The sequence below is a fragment of the Siniperca chuatsi genome, linkage group LG23, assembly GCF_020085105.1.
Source record: "Siniperca chuatsi isolate FFG_IHB_CAS linkage group LG23, ASM2008510v1, whole genome shotgun sequence".
NCBI classification, from domain to species: domain Eukaryota; kingdom Metazoa; phylum Chordata; class Actinopteri; order Centrarchiformes; family Sinipercidae; genus Siniperca; species Siniperca chuatsi.
Window position 1 is genome coordinate 3155336 of NC_058064.1, and position 18819 is coordinate 3174154.

The 18819-nt window shown below is 39.6% G+C and overlaps 1 protein-coding gene across 1 annotated transcript; it reads left to right on the forward strand.

Annotated features, from left to right (window-relative positions):
• Positions 1 to 792: 792 nt before the first annotated feature.
• Positions 793 to 18402, forward strand: nup107 (nucleoporin 107). The gene is made up of 27 exons (XM_044186759.1): positions 793 to 944; positions 2949 to 3031; positions 3354 to 3440; positions 3554 to 3648; positions 4516 to 4651; positions 4745 to 4848; positions 5439 to 5554; positions 5635 to 5683; positions 7321 to 7392; positions 7668 to 7756; positions 7861 to 7936; positions 8023 to 8136; positions 8263 to 8353; positions 8765 to 8844; positions 9241 to 9300; positions 10087 to 10232; positions 10430 to 10478; positions 10581 to 10650; positions 10779 to 10894; positions 11833 to 12022; positions 12119 to 12225; positions 12721 to 12823; positions 14135 to 14295; positions 15329 to 15454; positions 15710 to 15823; positions 16472 to 16639; positions 18195 to 18402. Exons 1-27 carry the CDS (start codon positions 937 to 939, stop codon positions 18300 to 18302), a joined length of 2718 nt encoding a protein of 905 aa, XP_044042694.1. The 5' UTR covers positions 793 to 936; the 3' UTR covers positions 18303 to 18402.
• The last annotated feature ends 417 nt before the right edge of the window (positions 18403 to 18819 follow it).

Consider the following 18819-nt stretch of genomic DNA (forward strand, 5'->3'; position numbering starts at 1 on the left):
AACATGGATTAAGTTTGTGACATCTCAAATTAGTAACATATTTTTAATGAAGAAGCACAACAAAAAGATGTGTTAACAGACGGAGAATGTACTGGTTAAATACACAACTGAGCAGTGGTGGAAGAAGTACTGAGCTCATAAATAAAAGTAGCAATACCACAGTGTAGAAATACTCTGTTACAAGTAAAAGTCATGCATTCAAAATTGTACTTATTTACTTACTTAAGTACAAAAGTATCAGCATCAAAATATACTGAAAGTACCAAAAGTAAAAGTACTCATTTTGCAGAATGTCCCAATTCAGAATAATATATATTATATTATTGGATTATAATTACTGGATGCATTAATGTGTTCATCACTTTGATGTTGCATCTAGTAAAGGTGGAGCTTATTTTAATTTCTTAATATACTTAGTAGTTTATGGACCCCCCCCCCCCTCTGGGTTCAGGTCTTATTATAATACCTTATCCTTTACTTGTTGATTATGTTTTGTATTATTAATCAGAATCTGTAAAGTAACGTAAGTTATCAGATAAATGTAGTGAAGTAAAAAGTACAATATTTCCTCTGAAATGTAGGAAAGTAGAAGTATAAAGTAGCATAAAATGGAAATACTGAAGTAAAGTATCTCAAAATTGTGCTTAAGTACAGTACTTTAGTACTTTCCCTCACTGCAACTGAGTGAATACAGAAAGCATTAAATAGGATAGTTGAGTTGGGAGGCAAGTGGTGATTTAAAATATCAGTTAAAAAAAACATATTTGGTCATAAGAAAGCAGAAGTTTGTTTATGTATGAACAGAAAAGGTAGCCATATGCAACAAAGCTATCCAGTCTGCCGGAAATTCAAAAGAAGAAGAAGAGGAGGAGGAAGGAGACACACGAAGAAGAATCCTGTTAAGCCTCGTGAAGCGGGAATTGACAGCTCACTACCATGGACTGGTAAAACACATTTCATCATTTTTCTTTTACACCTCTAACGTTATATATGTAGTCCTATATGTGAACCGTTAGCTTGTTATTTAGCCGGCTAGGTCGCGTCAGGTTACTTTACTGTGCTAGCTGGGGCTAACGATGCTAACAGTGGTAAGGGCGCCGCCGTTCATAATCAGTGCAGATGCTAACCGGCTAGGTTTGTATGGTGTTGACATGTTTAATTAGAGCTGCTGATAACGTCGTTCACAGTCAGTAATTTGACCTAACTATAGTAGGTGCTATTTACTGACTGACCAAAGGTGAAATTAAATGCTATCGCCGCTGAACAAACTAACAACAACAGCAGCTGTTTATTGTTGTTAGCTAGCAGAACTGCTGGGCATTGAAGTTGGACTAAAAAAGTTCGACTTAAACTCTCCGTGTCTCAGTGAAGCTCTTAAGAAACTATATTTTAAAAAGTACAGTGGGTATTACTGTCTCAATTCGTGAGTACTTTCATGTGTTCATGAATAGTTAACTAGTTATGTTATTGTGTCAAACACATACAAGTGCTCTACTCACATGGACTTAAAAGACACCAAAAAATACTGTTTTAGTGGTGAAACATTTGCCACACATCAACATAACTTCTTACATTACATTGCAATCAAAGAACTTTATCTTCTGTCCCAAGCTCAACAAATAAAATATGCCACAACAAAGGTCCCCTTCCTAAAACACTCCAGTTTTTTATAGTTGTCCATCCAGAAGAACTCATCAGAAAAGAAAGATAAGTTTCTCCTCTTACATCATCATCATAATTAACCATAAGACATGAAATAGACTTCATCTTTAATTACACCTCAAATAAACTCTTTTCTCTTCAGGGCTACCACAAGGCTCTACATTGTTGTTTTTTATGAGATGATATGTTTGTAATTTAGTTTTGTACCAAACATCAACAGACTATCTTTCCTTTATACATAAGTAACAACTGGCATCATGAATATTACAACTAATATTGGTTTTAAAGAGTACCTGTGTGCATCAATGCAGTGAATTCTACTCTTAAAAAGAGTACTTGCAGGTGTTAAATCAGCCAAATTAGTATTTTTGACCACATATATGAAATATGATTCTGTGAGTGTTTACAAACACTGACGTGAACAAGCCTTTAATAGTGACAAAAAACTGATTACCGTAGTCCTAATTTCAATTGTGGATTTAAAATGGTTTTAGCACTACAGTTTAATGGGTATTAGAAGTAGGGTTTGGCTGTTGAACTTCAATCCTTTTGGTTACGGACCAATGTGTGTCTTCAGCAGAGTATCAAAAACCATCAATTAATGCTAAAACAATAATTTTTCGATTCATTCAACAGCAAATTAATCTACAACAGTTGTTATTCTGTTAATCGTTTGAGTCATTCAGCAAGCAAAAATGCCAAGCTGTTCTAGTTTGTCAAATTTAAGGATTTGCTGCTTTTCTCATTTTAAAAATTATTGTAAATTCAATATCTGGGTTTTTGACAGTTGCTCGGAAAGAACTAACAACTTGTATACTTCATCCTCGGTTCTGGGAAGTTGTGATGGCATTTTTAATTATTTTCTGATGTTTTTTTAAACTAAAACAGTTGATCAAAAAGATAATCTGATTTAGTCGACACTGAAAATAAACGTTATTTGCTGCCCTGCTGTTAAGTTAAGTTGTTTGTCAAATTTAGACAGAATTTGATTTAGGCAACGTTTTTGTACAACTGCTTTGTCTGAAGATTAATTCAAATTAATTAAACACTGATACAGATTAAAAAAAAGCTTTATTCTGCAATGTGAGGTATCGAAAAAAAATTTGTTTTTAAAACCTTTACAGAATCATGGTAGATGGCAAATTTACCATCACCTGTTTTCATGTCAAAGTCACATGATACTTTGCAATCCATTGGGCTGAATTCAGTGCCAGGAACTCGTTGGAAGAAGTCATATTTGTCGTGTCTGCATACACAAACAAGTACGTACTTGTCTTGTCCCCCAGGGGTCAGAGTGAGCTGCCGTCTCCGGTGGTTCGAGACGACGAGGTGACGATCGCTGCCCGTAGGAGAAGGAAGAAGGTGGCCTGTATCCTCCAGCTAGAAGAATGTGTGTGTTAAATATAAAATGTAATATCTTCAACTGGATTGGGACTATGGTGGGATTAAAAAACGTTATAGGTGGGATTAAACAAGTTATTTGAAGACATCACCTTGTGAGGAGCGTTCTCCATATTTCTTTTTTTACATTTTATACACTATAATGAATGCACAAATACAAAAAAGAATTTCTGGGTGGCAGAAACCTATTTGACGTAAATACCTTATATGGGTGACACTGTTTCATTACCAGTATCCATTACAAATGTCAGAACTGTCAGTATTGCTGTTTCCCTGACTGTTGGTCTCAGTCCCGTCACCCGGCAGCCCCGTCGTTTCCACAGCAACACCAGCCCGCTCCCTGCTGAGGACTCCTGCTTCACTGTACAGACAGGCTGGTAGGGCACACACAGACACACAAATCCTGATTTAGACCATGATATTTGATAGCCTGATTTCAAGCTGATAATTGATTATTCTCTCTCTGTCTTGCTCTTGCTCGCTCTCTCAGTAACTCCCAGGGTTCCAGATGTTTCCTCCATTTTGGCTACAGGAGGTCGAACGCCTCGATACACACACACGCCCAGAAACGCACTCAGCAGTCTGGTGAGACACAAACACACGCACTCATTGGACGTCATGCAAGAGCATTTTTGTTTTCTTATCTTGAACATCTTTTACTTTTTTCTTTCTTTTGAGACTTGATCTTAAAAGGGTTTGAGTCTGATTCAGCAAACGCCACCTGTTCATGAGGAGGTGCGCATTCGTGAGATTTGATCATTAGCTTAATCAACACCCCTAGATTGCAATATAAGGCTCCAGTTCCGCTCAGTTTGTGGTAATTTCATTCACAAAAATGACACCCAGGAGTATAAAGATGAATTTCACACCAGGGAGCTTCAAGTTCTGCTGTCAGAAGTCAGCAGACGAAAACATAACCAATTTTTGCAGTCAGCTGCGTTACTGCAGGACCCAGTTAGAAAATATTAATAGTATTTTGTCAACAATGTGTCTTCAGAGCAGTGCTGTACTGTGACAGAATAAAGAAGGAATGGTTTGACATGAAGTTAGACACTATAAAACATCTTGGCAAGCCATGATGATAATAATATGGTGAATATAAATTTTGCATAAGTTTATTTATATTTTAGTTGATTTCTGTCACATATTTATGTGAGCTATAATTCTTAAGTCAGTTTTTAACAAGTGTTTTTACCCCTGTGAAGAAAAGCAGACCATTTGTACATCACTAGTACGACACGTCTGGACCACTCATAAATTTCGTTCGTACCTAAGAGAAAATTCCAAATAATGCCAAATGTTCTCTTAAATCACTCCTACGTGCATCTTAAGAGCAAATCTGTTCGTGAGTCCTACTCTCATACAACGTGGCATAAAAAGTGAGACGTTACATGAAAAATCCATGATTGACTTAAATTCATTATTCACTCTAAAATGATGGTATGTGTGTAGAATTTGGATGACAGTGATTGGACCAACACCATGTACATCTCCCCTGTTTCGGGATTGGAGAACACCAGCTTCTTCACAGATGACATCACCAACCTTAGCTCAGCCCTGCTAAAGGAGGACGACCCAGGCGAGGCCGGTGAGTAAAACAAACACACCCAAGTCCAGTCTATTACTCTGCAGTGTTAGCTTACGGTACTTCTTTTAATGCTGTAGTTTTTTACCTTTACAGCGGCTGCCAGTCTTTTCCCAGAGTTCCTTGGGTCTTTTCTGAAACACTCTTCCTCTGCGGTGTTTGAGCTGCTTGAGGAGTACCAGGCACTCTGCCAGGACAAGGTAGGCTTTGGGCTGCTACCATCAACGCCTACCAGCACCTCTAAAGCTAACTAATTAACACGCTATATTTCAGAGTTATGTGTCGGACTATTTCTTGGCTGGGAGCAGTAACCTCCTGGAGTCTCTGCTGGTTGCCTGGCAACTGGTCCCATCCTGTTGTTTTTTTTTGTTCATATTTAACAAACGAGATATAATGTGTTAATTAGTGAGCTTTAGAGGTGCTGGTAGTCAGATTTTGTTACCTTTGGACAGAGCCAGACTAGCTGTTTCCACCTGTTTCCAGTCTTTGTGCTAAGCTAAACTAACTGGCTGCTAGCTGTAGCTTCATATTTAGCGTACAGACATGAGAGTGGTATTGATCTTCTCATTTAACTCTCAGCAAGAAAGCAAATAAGTATATTTTCTATTCCTTTTAAGTACGAAACTGGAGTCAGGACCGTGGTTAGCTTAGCTAAGAATAAGACTGGAAGCAGGGGGAAACAGCTAGTCTGGCTCTCTCCCAATTTCAAAAATTCACCTATAAAGCTCACTAATTAACCGATTGCTCAGTTTAATTACTCACCTTCTCTCCATCACCATCATCATTTAAGGTGGACGTTCTGCAGTCTGTGGTCCTCAGAGCGGGTCAGAACAGTAAAACAGCAGGAGTCCGCTGGCTGCTGCAGCAGGAGAACTGCTCCTGGAGACTCATCACCTCACTGTACAGGTACCTGTCCGACTGAAGGACCACCTGTCTGTCTGACTGGCTGTCCACTTGTCTCTGATTGATCATCTGTCTTTCTGCAGGGATCGGGTCCAGTTGGCGCTGGAAGATGACATCATGACAGACATGGTTGTGAGTGACAGTTTATGAGACTGCAGGCTGCCGACAGCTAACATTCAAACACACAGACACACACTCTTATTAACAAGTCATAAACACAACATTGACATATCATCACCTTTTTAAGTTGAGATGGTGAACTTGTTAGCTAACAGTTGCTTTCCACATCCAGCAGTTATAGAGCAACATTATCATTTATTTGGAGTCGTGTTTCTGGCCACCTGGCGAATGCAAGGCCAATATTCTCTCTCTTTGAGTTTTGTTTTTGGTCTCTACTACTTCTGAGGGAAACATCTGGCTCTTTAGCTGCTAAATGCTCCACTATGTTCACCAGCTGCTCTCTAACTGTGTCTATCTGCCATTTGCTGCTGAGCAGGTCGTGTACAGTGTGCTTTTACAGCTTTTTCTCTGAAAACGACGCTATGAGAGCGCTGAGAGGGAACCAGAACAGTGAAGTTGCAGCTGGACAGATAAACAATGAGCTGAAACTCATTATAAAGCTCCATAAAGTTGAGGGGAGGTACATAAACTAGTAATGACACTTACACAGCAGTTTCATGTCCAGACTGTGGAGGTCGGACAGAAGCGATGGGTTAATGTTATTTTTTCCCAAAGGCTATGTCATACAATATATAAAAAATATGAGCTGCAGTCTGTAACAACATAATACACATTGATCGAACAGGAGCAGGTAGAAGAAAAATCTAATATTATCTGCCCCCTTTTCAAAACAAGTAACATAATGGTCTACCAATGCTTTTAGCAACCTTTTGTGTATGTGTGTGCCTCGATGCACACATCAAAACACGCACATGTACAACTAATTGAATAATAGTTGAACAGCATTTAAAATGATTCCCGAGAGAATTCCACAGTTTGACTCCACACACTGAAATACACGTCTGCTTTAGATGCAAATTCGATGCAAATTCCCTGCTGTGATCATCATTACCTGAAGAAATTCCAATATAGACACACACACACACTCTTAACACACAGACCAGCTTTCAGCCTTGCTTCTGAGGCTATGTCCACACAATGATCTCTGTCCAGACGAAGGGTTTCAGCCTCGTTTCAGAAATAATCTTTGTCCCTACTGACACGCCTGAAAACACAAATCACGTGACTATTCACGTACACTGGGCATGCGCAGGCCGGTATAAACAGGAAGCAGATTGTCTACTCTGCCGGTGGATGATGATCGATGAGGCATAGACACCAAGGCCAGCAAGCCTGTAATTTGTTATCCATGTTGAATGAGCAACTAGTAGTCGAGGCTGATGTCTTTGTTTGTTTTCTTCTGGAAGAGAGACACGTGTTAGGGGCGTGATGAATCAGGGAAGGACACGTAGTAACTGACAAGACCCAATCAAGAAGCGAACATGAGTGTCTGCGGCATTTTTTCCAAAAGCCTCAGTTTTTGCAGACTAGAACGCAACCCCAGAGTTTTCAAACAAAAACGGGGCCAACTGAGTTTCCAAACGTATCTGTTTTTGGGGCTCAAAAACGCTACGTGTAAATGTAGAAAAACTGCTGCGTTTTAAATGAAAACGTAGTAGTGAGGAAGTAGCCTGAATACACTGGCCAAAGGCATGAATCAGCTTCTGGAGGCTGTAAAGATGAAGTTGTGTTTGTGTCTGTGTGTGTAGGTTCCCAGTGAGAGCGAGAAGGTCGTGGTGGAGCAGCTTTTTCAGCGGGATGCTGCCATACGACAGAGTCAGGTAACAAACACAGGCACACTGGCTGTACTTTCTGCTTTTTTCTATGATGGATGAACGAATATATTAGTTTGATGTTGATGGGTTTTTTTCTTTACATGAAAAGGAAATATTACAAATAAGAACACTAGCAGTAAACAAAGGATTGAATGAATACAATAAATCAGGGCATTCTGGATCAGGGCTAGGACACAACATGATGGAATTGGAGGCAGCTGCTAAACAGATTGTTTTTGTTGTCATTGCTTGTTGTTCACTGCCTGTTCACTGTGTTGCAGCTGGTCGTTGATTGGCTGGAGAGCATTGCCAAGGATCAGATTGGTGATTTTTCCGATAACATAGAATACTACGCCAAAAACGTCTGCTGGTGAGTTCCCATCTGTCTGTTTTTAAATATCAAGTCTACAGTAGTGAGTATTAAGATCATCAGTGAGTTCCTGCTTAAGTAAAGTGTGTTTGTGTGTGTGTCAGGGAGAACACCCTCCATGCGCTGAAGCTGAGGAGACAGAGCGGCGCAGCCTTCACTGTTCCCCTGGTCACTGAGCTGGTGAGTCCTGTTACCACGGCAACGAACACATCCTCATCCCTAGTGTTTCTAAGTACATAGATAATTGTGTGTGTGTCTGTGTTCAGGACCCAGATGCTCCTCTCCGACAGCAGCGACCCCTGGCTGACCTGGACAGAGAGGATGATGCCCGACTGCTGAAGAACCTGTTCACCCTGATCAGAGCGGGGATGACCGAGGAGGTAGAGAGACAAACAGGGAGAGAGAACAGATTACTTTAAAGGGTGCTGTGGTTTGAAAATTATGTTGGGTTTTTTTTGTTATTTGGGTTAACCAAAGTGTGTGTGTGTGTGTGTGTGTGCGTGTAGGCTCAGAGGCTGTGTAAGCGCTGTGGACAGGCCTGGAGAGCAGCAACACTGGAAGGCTGGAAACTCTACCATGATCCCAACATGACCTCAGGTAATCTCTGACCCCAATGTGACCTGAGTGATGAACAGAGTTTTCTCCCAACCAAGAGTGTCCTTTTAACATTACCTGTACTGGTCAGGGATTTGAATCCTGTCCAGTGTGTGGGTAATTTTTCACCCCCACCCAAGTAATAATAAGTTCTGAAGCATCTTTTTTCTACGATTTCTAAGCAGATTTATGGATATCAATGGATGATATCAATATTTATCAATTAATATGTGTTTAATGTATGATTTTTGACTCAAATTCACCTCACACAGTATCTTTGCCTCCCCTTCTACTCTCTAGCCCCCCCCCCCCGTGGAGGCTATATCCTGGTCACTGCAGCTCAGCCTAAACTGAAGGCTGTTTATGTCGAAACATTTGCTTGTCTACATGACTCTCTTTCTCTTCTCTCTGCAGGCAGTAAAGAGTTGCAGCCTGTTGAAGGAAACCCTCAAAGAGGAATCTGGAAGGCCTGCTGCTGGAGAATGGCTGACGAGGTACAACACAGAAAACCTCCTCTTTCCTTAAATTCAGTAAAGCTGATACTGTGTACAGTCCGCAAATAAAATATTGATTACAGAGTTAACTGTAGAGGCTTCAGTCTATGGCCCTGTCACCACTAGATAACCTCTTCCAAATACAATATCCAATGTCTGTATGATGGTAAAGCCAGTAAAATGTTACCGTTCCACTGTGTATTGAACTGGTGTCCAGTACTAAGACACCAGTTTTACTTATTTGTAAAACATGTGAACACAAACCAACCGCTGTTTGTTTGACCCTTAGGAACTGTTGTCCTCTTCAAAACTACCTGCACAAAAGGAGTCCCAGTACATCATCATCAATAAAACATCATACAATGTTAACCTGCTGTGTGTGTTTGTCTGTTTTAGGAGCAGTTAAACAGATATGAGAGAGCGATCTACGCTGGCCTGAGTGGAAACCTCAAACCGGTATGAGTTTGTATTTCTGTGTCTGTGTGTGTCATTCTGTTTGTGTATATGTTACTGTGTTTGCCACAATGGTACTTTATTAATGATGGGGCAGATTTGTCCATCTCAAACTAGATTTAGGACCAGAAGTCAGCAGAGTCACAATGGAGCCTTGTTGCTCCTAGGGTTGGGGTTTGATTGCATTTTATCAAATCTGAATTCTTTATCTAATCCATTTATAAAGTTTAGGGCTGAAACTAACAATTATTTTTATTATCGATTAATCTGGCGATTATTTCTTTGCTTAAGAATCCAAGGTGACATCTGCAAATGTCTTGTTTTGTCTGATCTACAATCCAAAACCCAAAGATACTAAGTTTACAGTGATATAAAACAGGGAAAAGCAGCAACTTCTCCCATTGGAGAAGCTGGAACCAGAAAATAATTGACTAAAACTTAAACAATTAAGTGATTATCAAAATAGTTGCTGATTAATTGCATGCTGATCGACTAATTGTTTCAGCTCTAATCTCCAAGGTGGTCCAACTACAAGTCTGAGGCGCCGCTGTGCCTAAGTTCAGCCTTACAGAGTCCCTAGCGTGGCTGTAGACTCAACCAATTTCACACTCCTGTTCTGAATCTTAAAAACTTACAAAAACTACCTTCATCTGTGCAAAGTTTGACTGCAATAATGACAGCGTTGCTAGAAAGCACAACACATGAATCATAAATTAGAGATCTGCCTGATGATGGTAGGTAATATACACTAACTGTATGTGTGTGTGTTTCTGTGTGTGTGTGTGTCAGCTCCTGGCAGTGTGTGAATCATGGGAGGACTGCGTGTGGGCGCATTTCAGAGTGATGGTCGACTCGCTGGTTGAAAAGGATCTGATGTCATCGGGTATGGCCCACCAGGAAGTGGAGACTCTGCCACGAGAATACCTGGAGGCCAAGTACGACACACACACACACACACACACAGCCTCTCCTAAAGTAAAATAAAGTAAATTTGTTAGTAGATTGAGTTAAAATTACACCTTTACAACCTGATACGTCCAGGCTGCTCAGCCAGAGGACACTTACCTGACTGGTTTTGTAAAAACACACCTAATATCTCTCTGATCATTTGTTTCCATTGTCCCTCTCTCAGTTGGACAATGGAAAAGGTGTTTGAGGAACTTCAAGCCTCAGAGTCAAAGGTGAAACTCACACACTAACTGAAAGTGATTGGTGAATATCAAAGTCATATGACTGAACCCACCATAAAACCAGTGTTTTTCTGTGTGTGTGCGTGCGTGCAGAGGGTATTGGAGGAGACAAGAGAACATTACCACGTCATCCAGAAGTTTGTCATCCTGGGAGACCTGGACGGTAAGACCCCCTCACCTCTGACCCCTGAAGAGGAATCAAATTTGTTTGTTTCACGGAGACCAGCCCTCTGGCAAACACACCTAACCCTAAGATTACCTTACAAACCCCTATGTCTTTGTCTCTCTCAGGTCTGTTGGAGGAGTTTTCTGGTTGGCTGACAGCCTCTAAGCCCCTCCCCTCCCACCTTCTGCGTTTCATGACTCATCTTCTGCTGTTTTTCCGCTCTCTGGGTTTGGCACTGAAGGTAAAGTAGAAATATTAGTCAGATTTATTACATCAAGATAAAGAGTATCATCTCGTTTTCCACGGGGTCAGTCGGTACACCACATAAGTCCAGACTGAAATATCTTTACAGCTATTGGATGGATTGTGATGGGATTTTGTAGAGACATACATGTTCCCCTCAGGATGAACTGTAATACGTTTGGTGATTAACATTTCATCTAGCGCCATCAACAAGTCAAACATTTTATTTGTCCAATACTTTTGTTTGCAGTAAAGGATTAAGGAGTTATTATTGTAGGGGCAAAATGTTCACAAACAAAATCATCATACTCCTTTTTTTTTTTACTTCTGTGATGATCAAAAGTGCTACTTGACTATAAATGATCAAACACACACTGTATATTGTTAAGTGGTATTTCTAAATTCTTTCCTCTGCAGTTAATGATATGATCAGCTGAACTGGAAAATCAGAAAGCCGAAATCTGAAACCATTTACATTAATTACAATTTTCCAAACAAAATAATGCTACAAAATAATAAGAATTGATATTAGACATATTAGACATAAAACTAATTTGGTTTTCAAAATTATAATGGATGAAAAATTTGGCATGAACTCGGGGAGCCTTTCATTAGGACTTTTTAAAAATAAAAATGATAAAAAGTTGCATTTCACCCCCTAAAGACTCTTTTTCCTGGCTAATCGGAGAACATTTAGATGATCATGTGACTCAATGCCACTCCAAACAGCTAAACCTCTTAACAACTATTTACACCAGGTGTCTAAAGTGAAACATCTCAAATATATTCTGCAAGTTTTGGAGCATTTTGACGTTTCAAGATGTGTCTGGTTTGAGAATCAAAAGCGAGCATTTATTTAGTCAGATTTAGGAACAGTTCAGGTTGACGTCTGCTGACCTGTTTGTCTCTCCACGTGTCTCTCGATCTCTCTCTAAGGAGGAGGCGTGTGTGGATGTGCTGAAGGCGTACATCTCCCTTCTGATTCGGGATCAGCAGACTGACCTTGTGGCGAGCTACGTTAGTCAGCTACCAGCCGAGCTCGCCACCGCTCAGTACGCTGCTTTCTTGGAGACTGTCAACCAGCCTGAGCTCCGCCCCCGCTGCCTGCAGCTCGCCACGGATGCCGGTGAGACGGGAAATACTGAAACAAACACACTGAGGCCGGTGAGACAACAAACATTATTACCGAGAAAATACTGAATGTTTGTTTTTGTTTGTGTAGGTCTCGATGTTGCTGCGGTAACCAAACTGGTGGTGGAGACGGTGAGAGAGAGAGACGAAACCGAGTTTACACACCACAACCAGACGCTGGAGTCGGGAACTACAAAGGTACAGAGTTAAAACCAAACAGAGTTAATTTGGTCCACAAAAACTAAGACGAAAAATATACCTTTTTTCCACTAATAAAATGAGACTAAAACTAAATATAAAGTAACCTTTAACTTAATTAAACCTTAATTGGCACACAATGGTGTGTGTGCACCATTACAGTGCACAAACAGGTAAATAGTGCCTTTTCAGCTAATCTTGCAGTAGAAAAGAACAGCTTGACCTTGATAACTGTACATATCAAAGACGGTGACAGTTGGAACCTCAGAATGCTTAGAATACATAAAAAATTACAAATGCATGATTGAGACTAAAATTTTATTGATGAAAATTAGATTAAAATGTCTTTAATTTTTGTCGACTAAAACTAACAAAAATTAAATGTCTAAAATCTGACTAAAACTAACAATCAGGCTTCAAAATTAGCAACATAGTTTGTTAGTCTGTTGTATTAGTAGAACCAGGTGGAGTTACTGTGATGCTGTGCTCTGATAGGAGGACCTAAGAAAGATTGACGTTATTGATTGGCTGCTGTTTGACCCCGCCCATCGAGCTGAGTCCCTGAAGCAGTCCAACGCCATCATGAGGAAGTTTTTAGGTACTTTTTTTTTTGTATGTTTGTATTTTTGTATTTTTGTGTGTTATTTATTTATTTATTTATTTATTTATTCACTACAACTGTCTCAGCCATCTTGTCTGCCTCTCAGTCACTGACATGGAGACTCTTGAAAGATCGCTACAATCACGTGAACGACGGGGGTAGTTGAGCTAGCACTAACGCAGCAAGCTAATCTGCTAGCATGTTTACTGCCAGCTGACCACTACTTGCTGTGCAAGCTTATAACACTGTTATCTAATAGATCACACTGACTTTGGGTTTTATTTTATGCGTCTGTATTTTTTTTAAATTACAGTGGACAAATTTCAGCAATAACTGATTTATTGAAAACAATTTTTTTTTGATTTGTTGTCTTTTAATGCAATGGCATTGAGCTACACCCTCTTTATAACTGATATTTCTCCAATCAGACATTGTGAACAGAGCAGGTGGAAGTCTTTTGTTGGGTGACAGAGCCACATATGAAAGAATTTGTGGTAAACTTCTGTGATAATACAGCTGTAATTAGAACGTAATTTATATTGAAGGGATACTTGTGGTTTTCAAAATCAACTAGAAATTTTGTTTGTAGTAATATTCATGAATGATATAACACCACGTTTTGGAAGATTAGCTTGCTACAAGTCTGTTTTAAGTTATTTCATAATAATCATTTTGCCACAAACAATAGTAACACTAACACACAAACTAACATATTCCAAGAGGACATTAGTGGAGCTCAAGAGCCCGCCTAGCCACTAAATCTAAAAACAAGATACTCATACAATCAATCACTTAATTTAAAAAAGCCGACCACAAGTGATGCACCTAAAAACAGGACCAGTAATACAGACAATAAATGTGAAATAAATCTATGAAATAGAATACATATAAAACCAAACCTTACAAATTATATTGAAAACACAACCCATATCTCAGGAAACGGGCAAGTATCACATTCAAAAGTTTTACAGCTGTGGGTACAAAAGACCTTCTATAGACTCTGTTGCCAGTTTATTAGGTCTGCCTAGCTAAAACTAGTGCAGTTCTGCAATAAATCCTACCTACACGAAGGTTATAATGTTGAGCTTTCATAATGTGCTTCTTCACTGTTTACCTTCTTCTATAGTACAAGTAGACAAGCTAGCAAGGCAACCGAAAATTAGCCAACTGACGCCTTTGGCCATCTCTATCGGTCATGTAATCCTCGCCTCGCAGGTCCTAGTGGTCCGTCTTGAGTCTCCTGTCACTGACGACCATGATGTACTGCTTCTGTCTGCCTGACTGCGTGTCTGTTTGTCTTTCTCTAAGCCCTGCAGAAACACGACGCTGCCAAGGCGGTGTTCTCTAAAGTTCCAGAGGATTCAATGAGGGAGATTTACTGCCAGTGGGCGGGGATCGGTCAGACCACACCCCTACCTGCTGAGGATGAAAATGCCATCAGAGAACACCTGTGTATCAGAGCATACCTGGTCTGTTACCTGTCTCTGTATTAATGTTATAAATAATATCAAGACTGATTTGTTGCCATAGTTATCATGACTGGTAATAATGGCAATAATGTGTTAAACGTAAACTATTGCTTTAGTAGAAGTAGTGTTAACATAGTGGCTGCAGTAATACTACAAATAAGGCATTTTTTCCAATACAGGAATTTAACGACCCCTAACCTAAACTTTGAACAATGTGTAATAAATTTCAGCTATATTGCCACTGCAAACAATTTCATTATTCTTAATTCCATGCTTTATTTGGATAGCTGTTACCAAACATGGTGCCATCATAGTATTAAAATCTATGATTTTGGCGTACCAACATCAGATTCTGTGACACTATCTGTGATCAGCTGTATGAAAAAGACCAAAGTGTCGACCAAATACTGTCAGGTGAGGTGTTCGTGCTCTACAGACAGACCTATACACCAAAACTGGTGCTATCAAAATTTGTGACTCACTCTGTATCTAATGTCTGAATATAAAGGGTCACCAGATGCGTTATACTGCGCAATTATTAGATTATTATTCTTAATTTAAAAATTTCTGTTTCTGCGAGAGAAAATAAGATATAGCGATGTAGCATTTGGTTGCACTGTCCCGCAACTTAGTGGAAACAAGACTGAGAGTCTACAGCTATACTAGTGGCACTTTGAGCTAAATGCTAACTTAAGCAAACTAATTGCATACTAATTGCAGTGACACTTTTGACCAGAAGATGGCCCTAGATGAAAAGTTAAAGAATCACCATAGTTATTACAAATCATCCTGAGGGGGACATGAATGTCTGTGCTAAATTTAATGGCAAGCCATCTGTTAATTGTTGAGATATTTCACTCAAAACCTCATGGTGGCACTAGACAGAAGCTCTGGCTTTCATATTGTTAAGCTCCCGTAGTGGAAAAGAACTAATGGAGTATTACTAGCACTGTAGATGCAGCATTACTTCAGTCTGTTCTGTAGGGATTGATAAGGTTTATTGATCTGAATGTGTCTTTTAATGGTCTCACAGGAAGCCCACGAGGCCTTCACTGACTGGTTCAGCCACAGTAGCTCTGCCCCCCAGAAGCCAGCACCTGCCCCTGATGCCAAATTCACAGAGAGAGTAGCCAATGAGATGAGAGAGAAGGAGTACCAGGTACACACACACACACACACACTGTTCCTATCTATAAATAGTTTTTTATTGAAAAAAATACTCAAAACAGCGTATCTAGAGTGATGAGGAATACTGTATTATTCAGGGTCTCTGTCCAGTTACCAGTGGTGCAAGAAGTATTCAAATCCCTTAACAATACCAATCCAACAATGAAAAAATACTCATTCATATAAATGTACTTGTTTTTGATTTGGTTGTTTCACTTGTGAGTCATATGTCATGTGTGTGTTCCAGGCCTCCCTGTCTGCCTGGTCGTGCCGTCTGGACGCTCTAACTGAAGATGTGAAAGAGAGAATCTACAATGTGCTGCTGTTCGTAGATGGAGGATGGATGATCGACAACAGACAGGTAACTGCAAATTAGCTGACAACACCAGCGAGTACGAACAGTGAATGAGAGAGAGAGGGAGCGGTGGTAGAGAGGACAAAGCGAAATGAAATGTAATTTTCTGATTGTTTATTTCTGCTTTAGAACATAGCCGCCATTGTTCTAAAGCAGAAATAAATAACCATCAAATACTCAGCAGATTTTCTTTCATTCATGCACAAAACAGTAAATACAGGATGACTGTTATTGTCTTCTCATGGGAAGAATTGCATTACAAACGGCGCCATTGTTTTTGAATCTTCTATGGGTCTAATTTGGCTAATCTTCACGGTTCTTCGGATGTGGTGGAAACACAAACAGGAATGCACAACAGGGACTTTTAGTTCCTGAGATCAGTTCCTCTGGTTACCCACATATGTCCTCTGGATGGGATTAAAATCACTGACCAGGGCAGTTAATGTTAAAATCACCCCACCTCCGCTAGAGAGAGAAATAGTCTGAATGGGGCTTTACAAAATAATCCAAACTGTTGTGGTTTCCCTCTGTTCAGTTAATCATATAAATCAGAATTTATGGGAATTGTTTTGTTTAATTGACTTATAGAAATGATTAATTGATTATTTGCATATTTAACTAATTGATAAATGGATTGTTTGGTTGTGTTTTCAGGATTCAGAGTCGGATTCAGAGCGCAGCCACCAGATGGCGGCGTTACGCTCTCTGTGTCTGCCTCGCCTCAGCTTCTTGCTACTCAGCGTGCTGCAGAACTCCTCCAGACACCAGGAGGCGCTGCGACTCGCTGACATCATCTCATCAGACCAGCACCGCCTCTACCAGGTAACTAAAGCTGTTCGATTGTATTGATCTTGTAGGTTGTGTCAACTCGCACTACACGTTGTAATCGGAACCTTCGACTTTTATGCTCACACTGTATGTATAAATTGACCGCCACGACGTGGAGTTCACACTAAACCTAAACACGGAACCCCTGGTCGGTTTTGTCCATTGACAATTCCGATAAAGTTTATTTAAACAAGATGGCTGCGTCCTCTATATTAAGAAAAAGAGAGAAAGGTAGCATTACTTCGTGCTATTCTACTATGAACAGAAAGTAAGAAGAAAAAATTGAGCCGCAGATGTCTGGAAGATGCAGACAATATGGTGTCTGTTCTGAAGTTTTATATTACAGCAGTCTCAGTCAAGACTACTGTTTTAACCACAACATGTAAAATACTGCTCCAGTAATATTAAAACACACTCCCAGCAGTTTATAACGGATCTTTTGACAGCAGCCATGTGGGAAATCGAAGCGTGGAATTGCTGCAGAACAGCCAACCAAAATTTCTGACCTGTCAGAAATCCAGTCATGGGAAAACCAGATCGTTGATCGTTCCGGCAATTAATCAGCTGTGACCCCCCCCCCCCAAACTGCAACAACCCGTCTCGCAGAAATTCAGCCAGGTTCTTAAAGTGTCTGTGCGGCTTAAAGCCCTTTTCAGACAGTGAATACAGAACATTACTGGCTTCATCAAGCCGTTAAAGTGATGGCTATTTGTCATTTAGATAGATGACTTTTATGTTAATGTTCTGCTGGTAGATGAGGTACATAGAAGATGGTAAGGAGACATTAACAAGTGCAGATAATTAAGGTTCATGGAGAGTGACAAGTGGTGTAATCCTATCCTATCAAATGCAGATAGTAGACTAAAACTACTCTATTCTGAATTGTACATATTGCTTAATTTTACAGATTATTCATCAAGGCCAATGGTATTTTGCATTCCTGAACATGAAAAAGTGTGTGTTCATCCCTGTTTCTCTACTGCAGTCATCTAGGATCTACTCTTAACTAGAGCTGAAACAATTTCAGTCATTTTTCAAGCATGAATTGTGAAAATGCCAAACATTTCCTTGTTCAGCCCTCTCAAATGAGAGGATTTGTTGTTTTTCTCTCTGTTTTTATATTATCATAAACTGAATGTCTTTGGGTTTTGGACTGTTTGACGAACATTTGACGACCTGTGGGAAGAGGGTCAGTTGTTTGAAGACTAACAATTGATTGAAAGAATAAAAAGTAGATTTATCGATAATGAAAATAATCATTAGTTGCTTTTAACTAACTTCAAAAACCTCTGGAGCACTCTTAATTTAAGAGCATTTTTAAGTTTTTAGATATTTGACGAATAGCATTTATTCTTAAGTTTGTGAGTAGTAATAAAAGTAAAGGATTTTTACTATGTCTTACCAAACTTTCACTTTTAGCAGTTTGTTGTTTGAGGTTCTTGTTTCTTTCTTTGATAATGTTGATGGTCTGCTGGTTCTCTCTCTTCATCAGTTCATGGTTTTTATGGTCCGCTTGTTTCTCTCTGCCTCCTTCTATCCACAAATTCAGGTTTTCTCTAAAGAGGAGCTGAGGAGGTTCCTTCAGAAATTGAGGGAGTCGTCACTCTCTCTGTTGGACCAAACACTTGACCCGCTGGGCTACGAGTTACAGCCATGAACGCACAAAGAAGACACACACACAGCAGTGTTTGAATCGCTGTTGTCTTTTTGGATTGTGTTTAATATTTTTTGCAAAATAAAAGCCTGTGTTTCTTGTACTGGTTTAGTCTATACTTTATTTGAAGCAGGTCCTAATAATACTGGTACTGTAGAGCTGTTACTGCTGCCAGTCAACTGTATGATCAGAATTTTTTTTGTTTTATGTCTTAAAATGCTAACAAAGCCCTCCGCAAGCAGTTAAATGTAGTTAGCATTTTGTGGCTTCCATCTAATGAAATTGTAAAGACTATACAGTTGTTTTACAGTTGTGAAATGGATATGGGTAAGCACTGACACCATGTACTTATATTAAAAAAAAATAATAATTATCAGAGCACCGTAAAAGCTGCCAGAGAACATGTTGATGTTTTGTAATACAACAGACTATTAGAGCCACTGTTAGGAAACAAATAATCTGGATTTTGAGAATTAAGTAATTAATATTACAATTAAAAAAAGTAACATTTCATGAATAA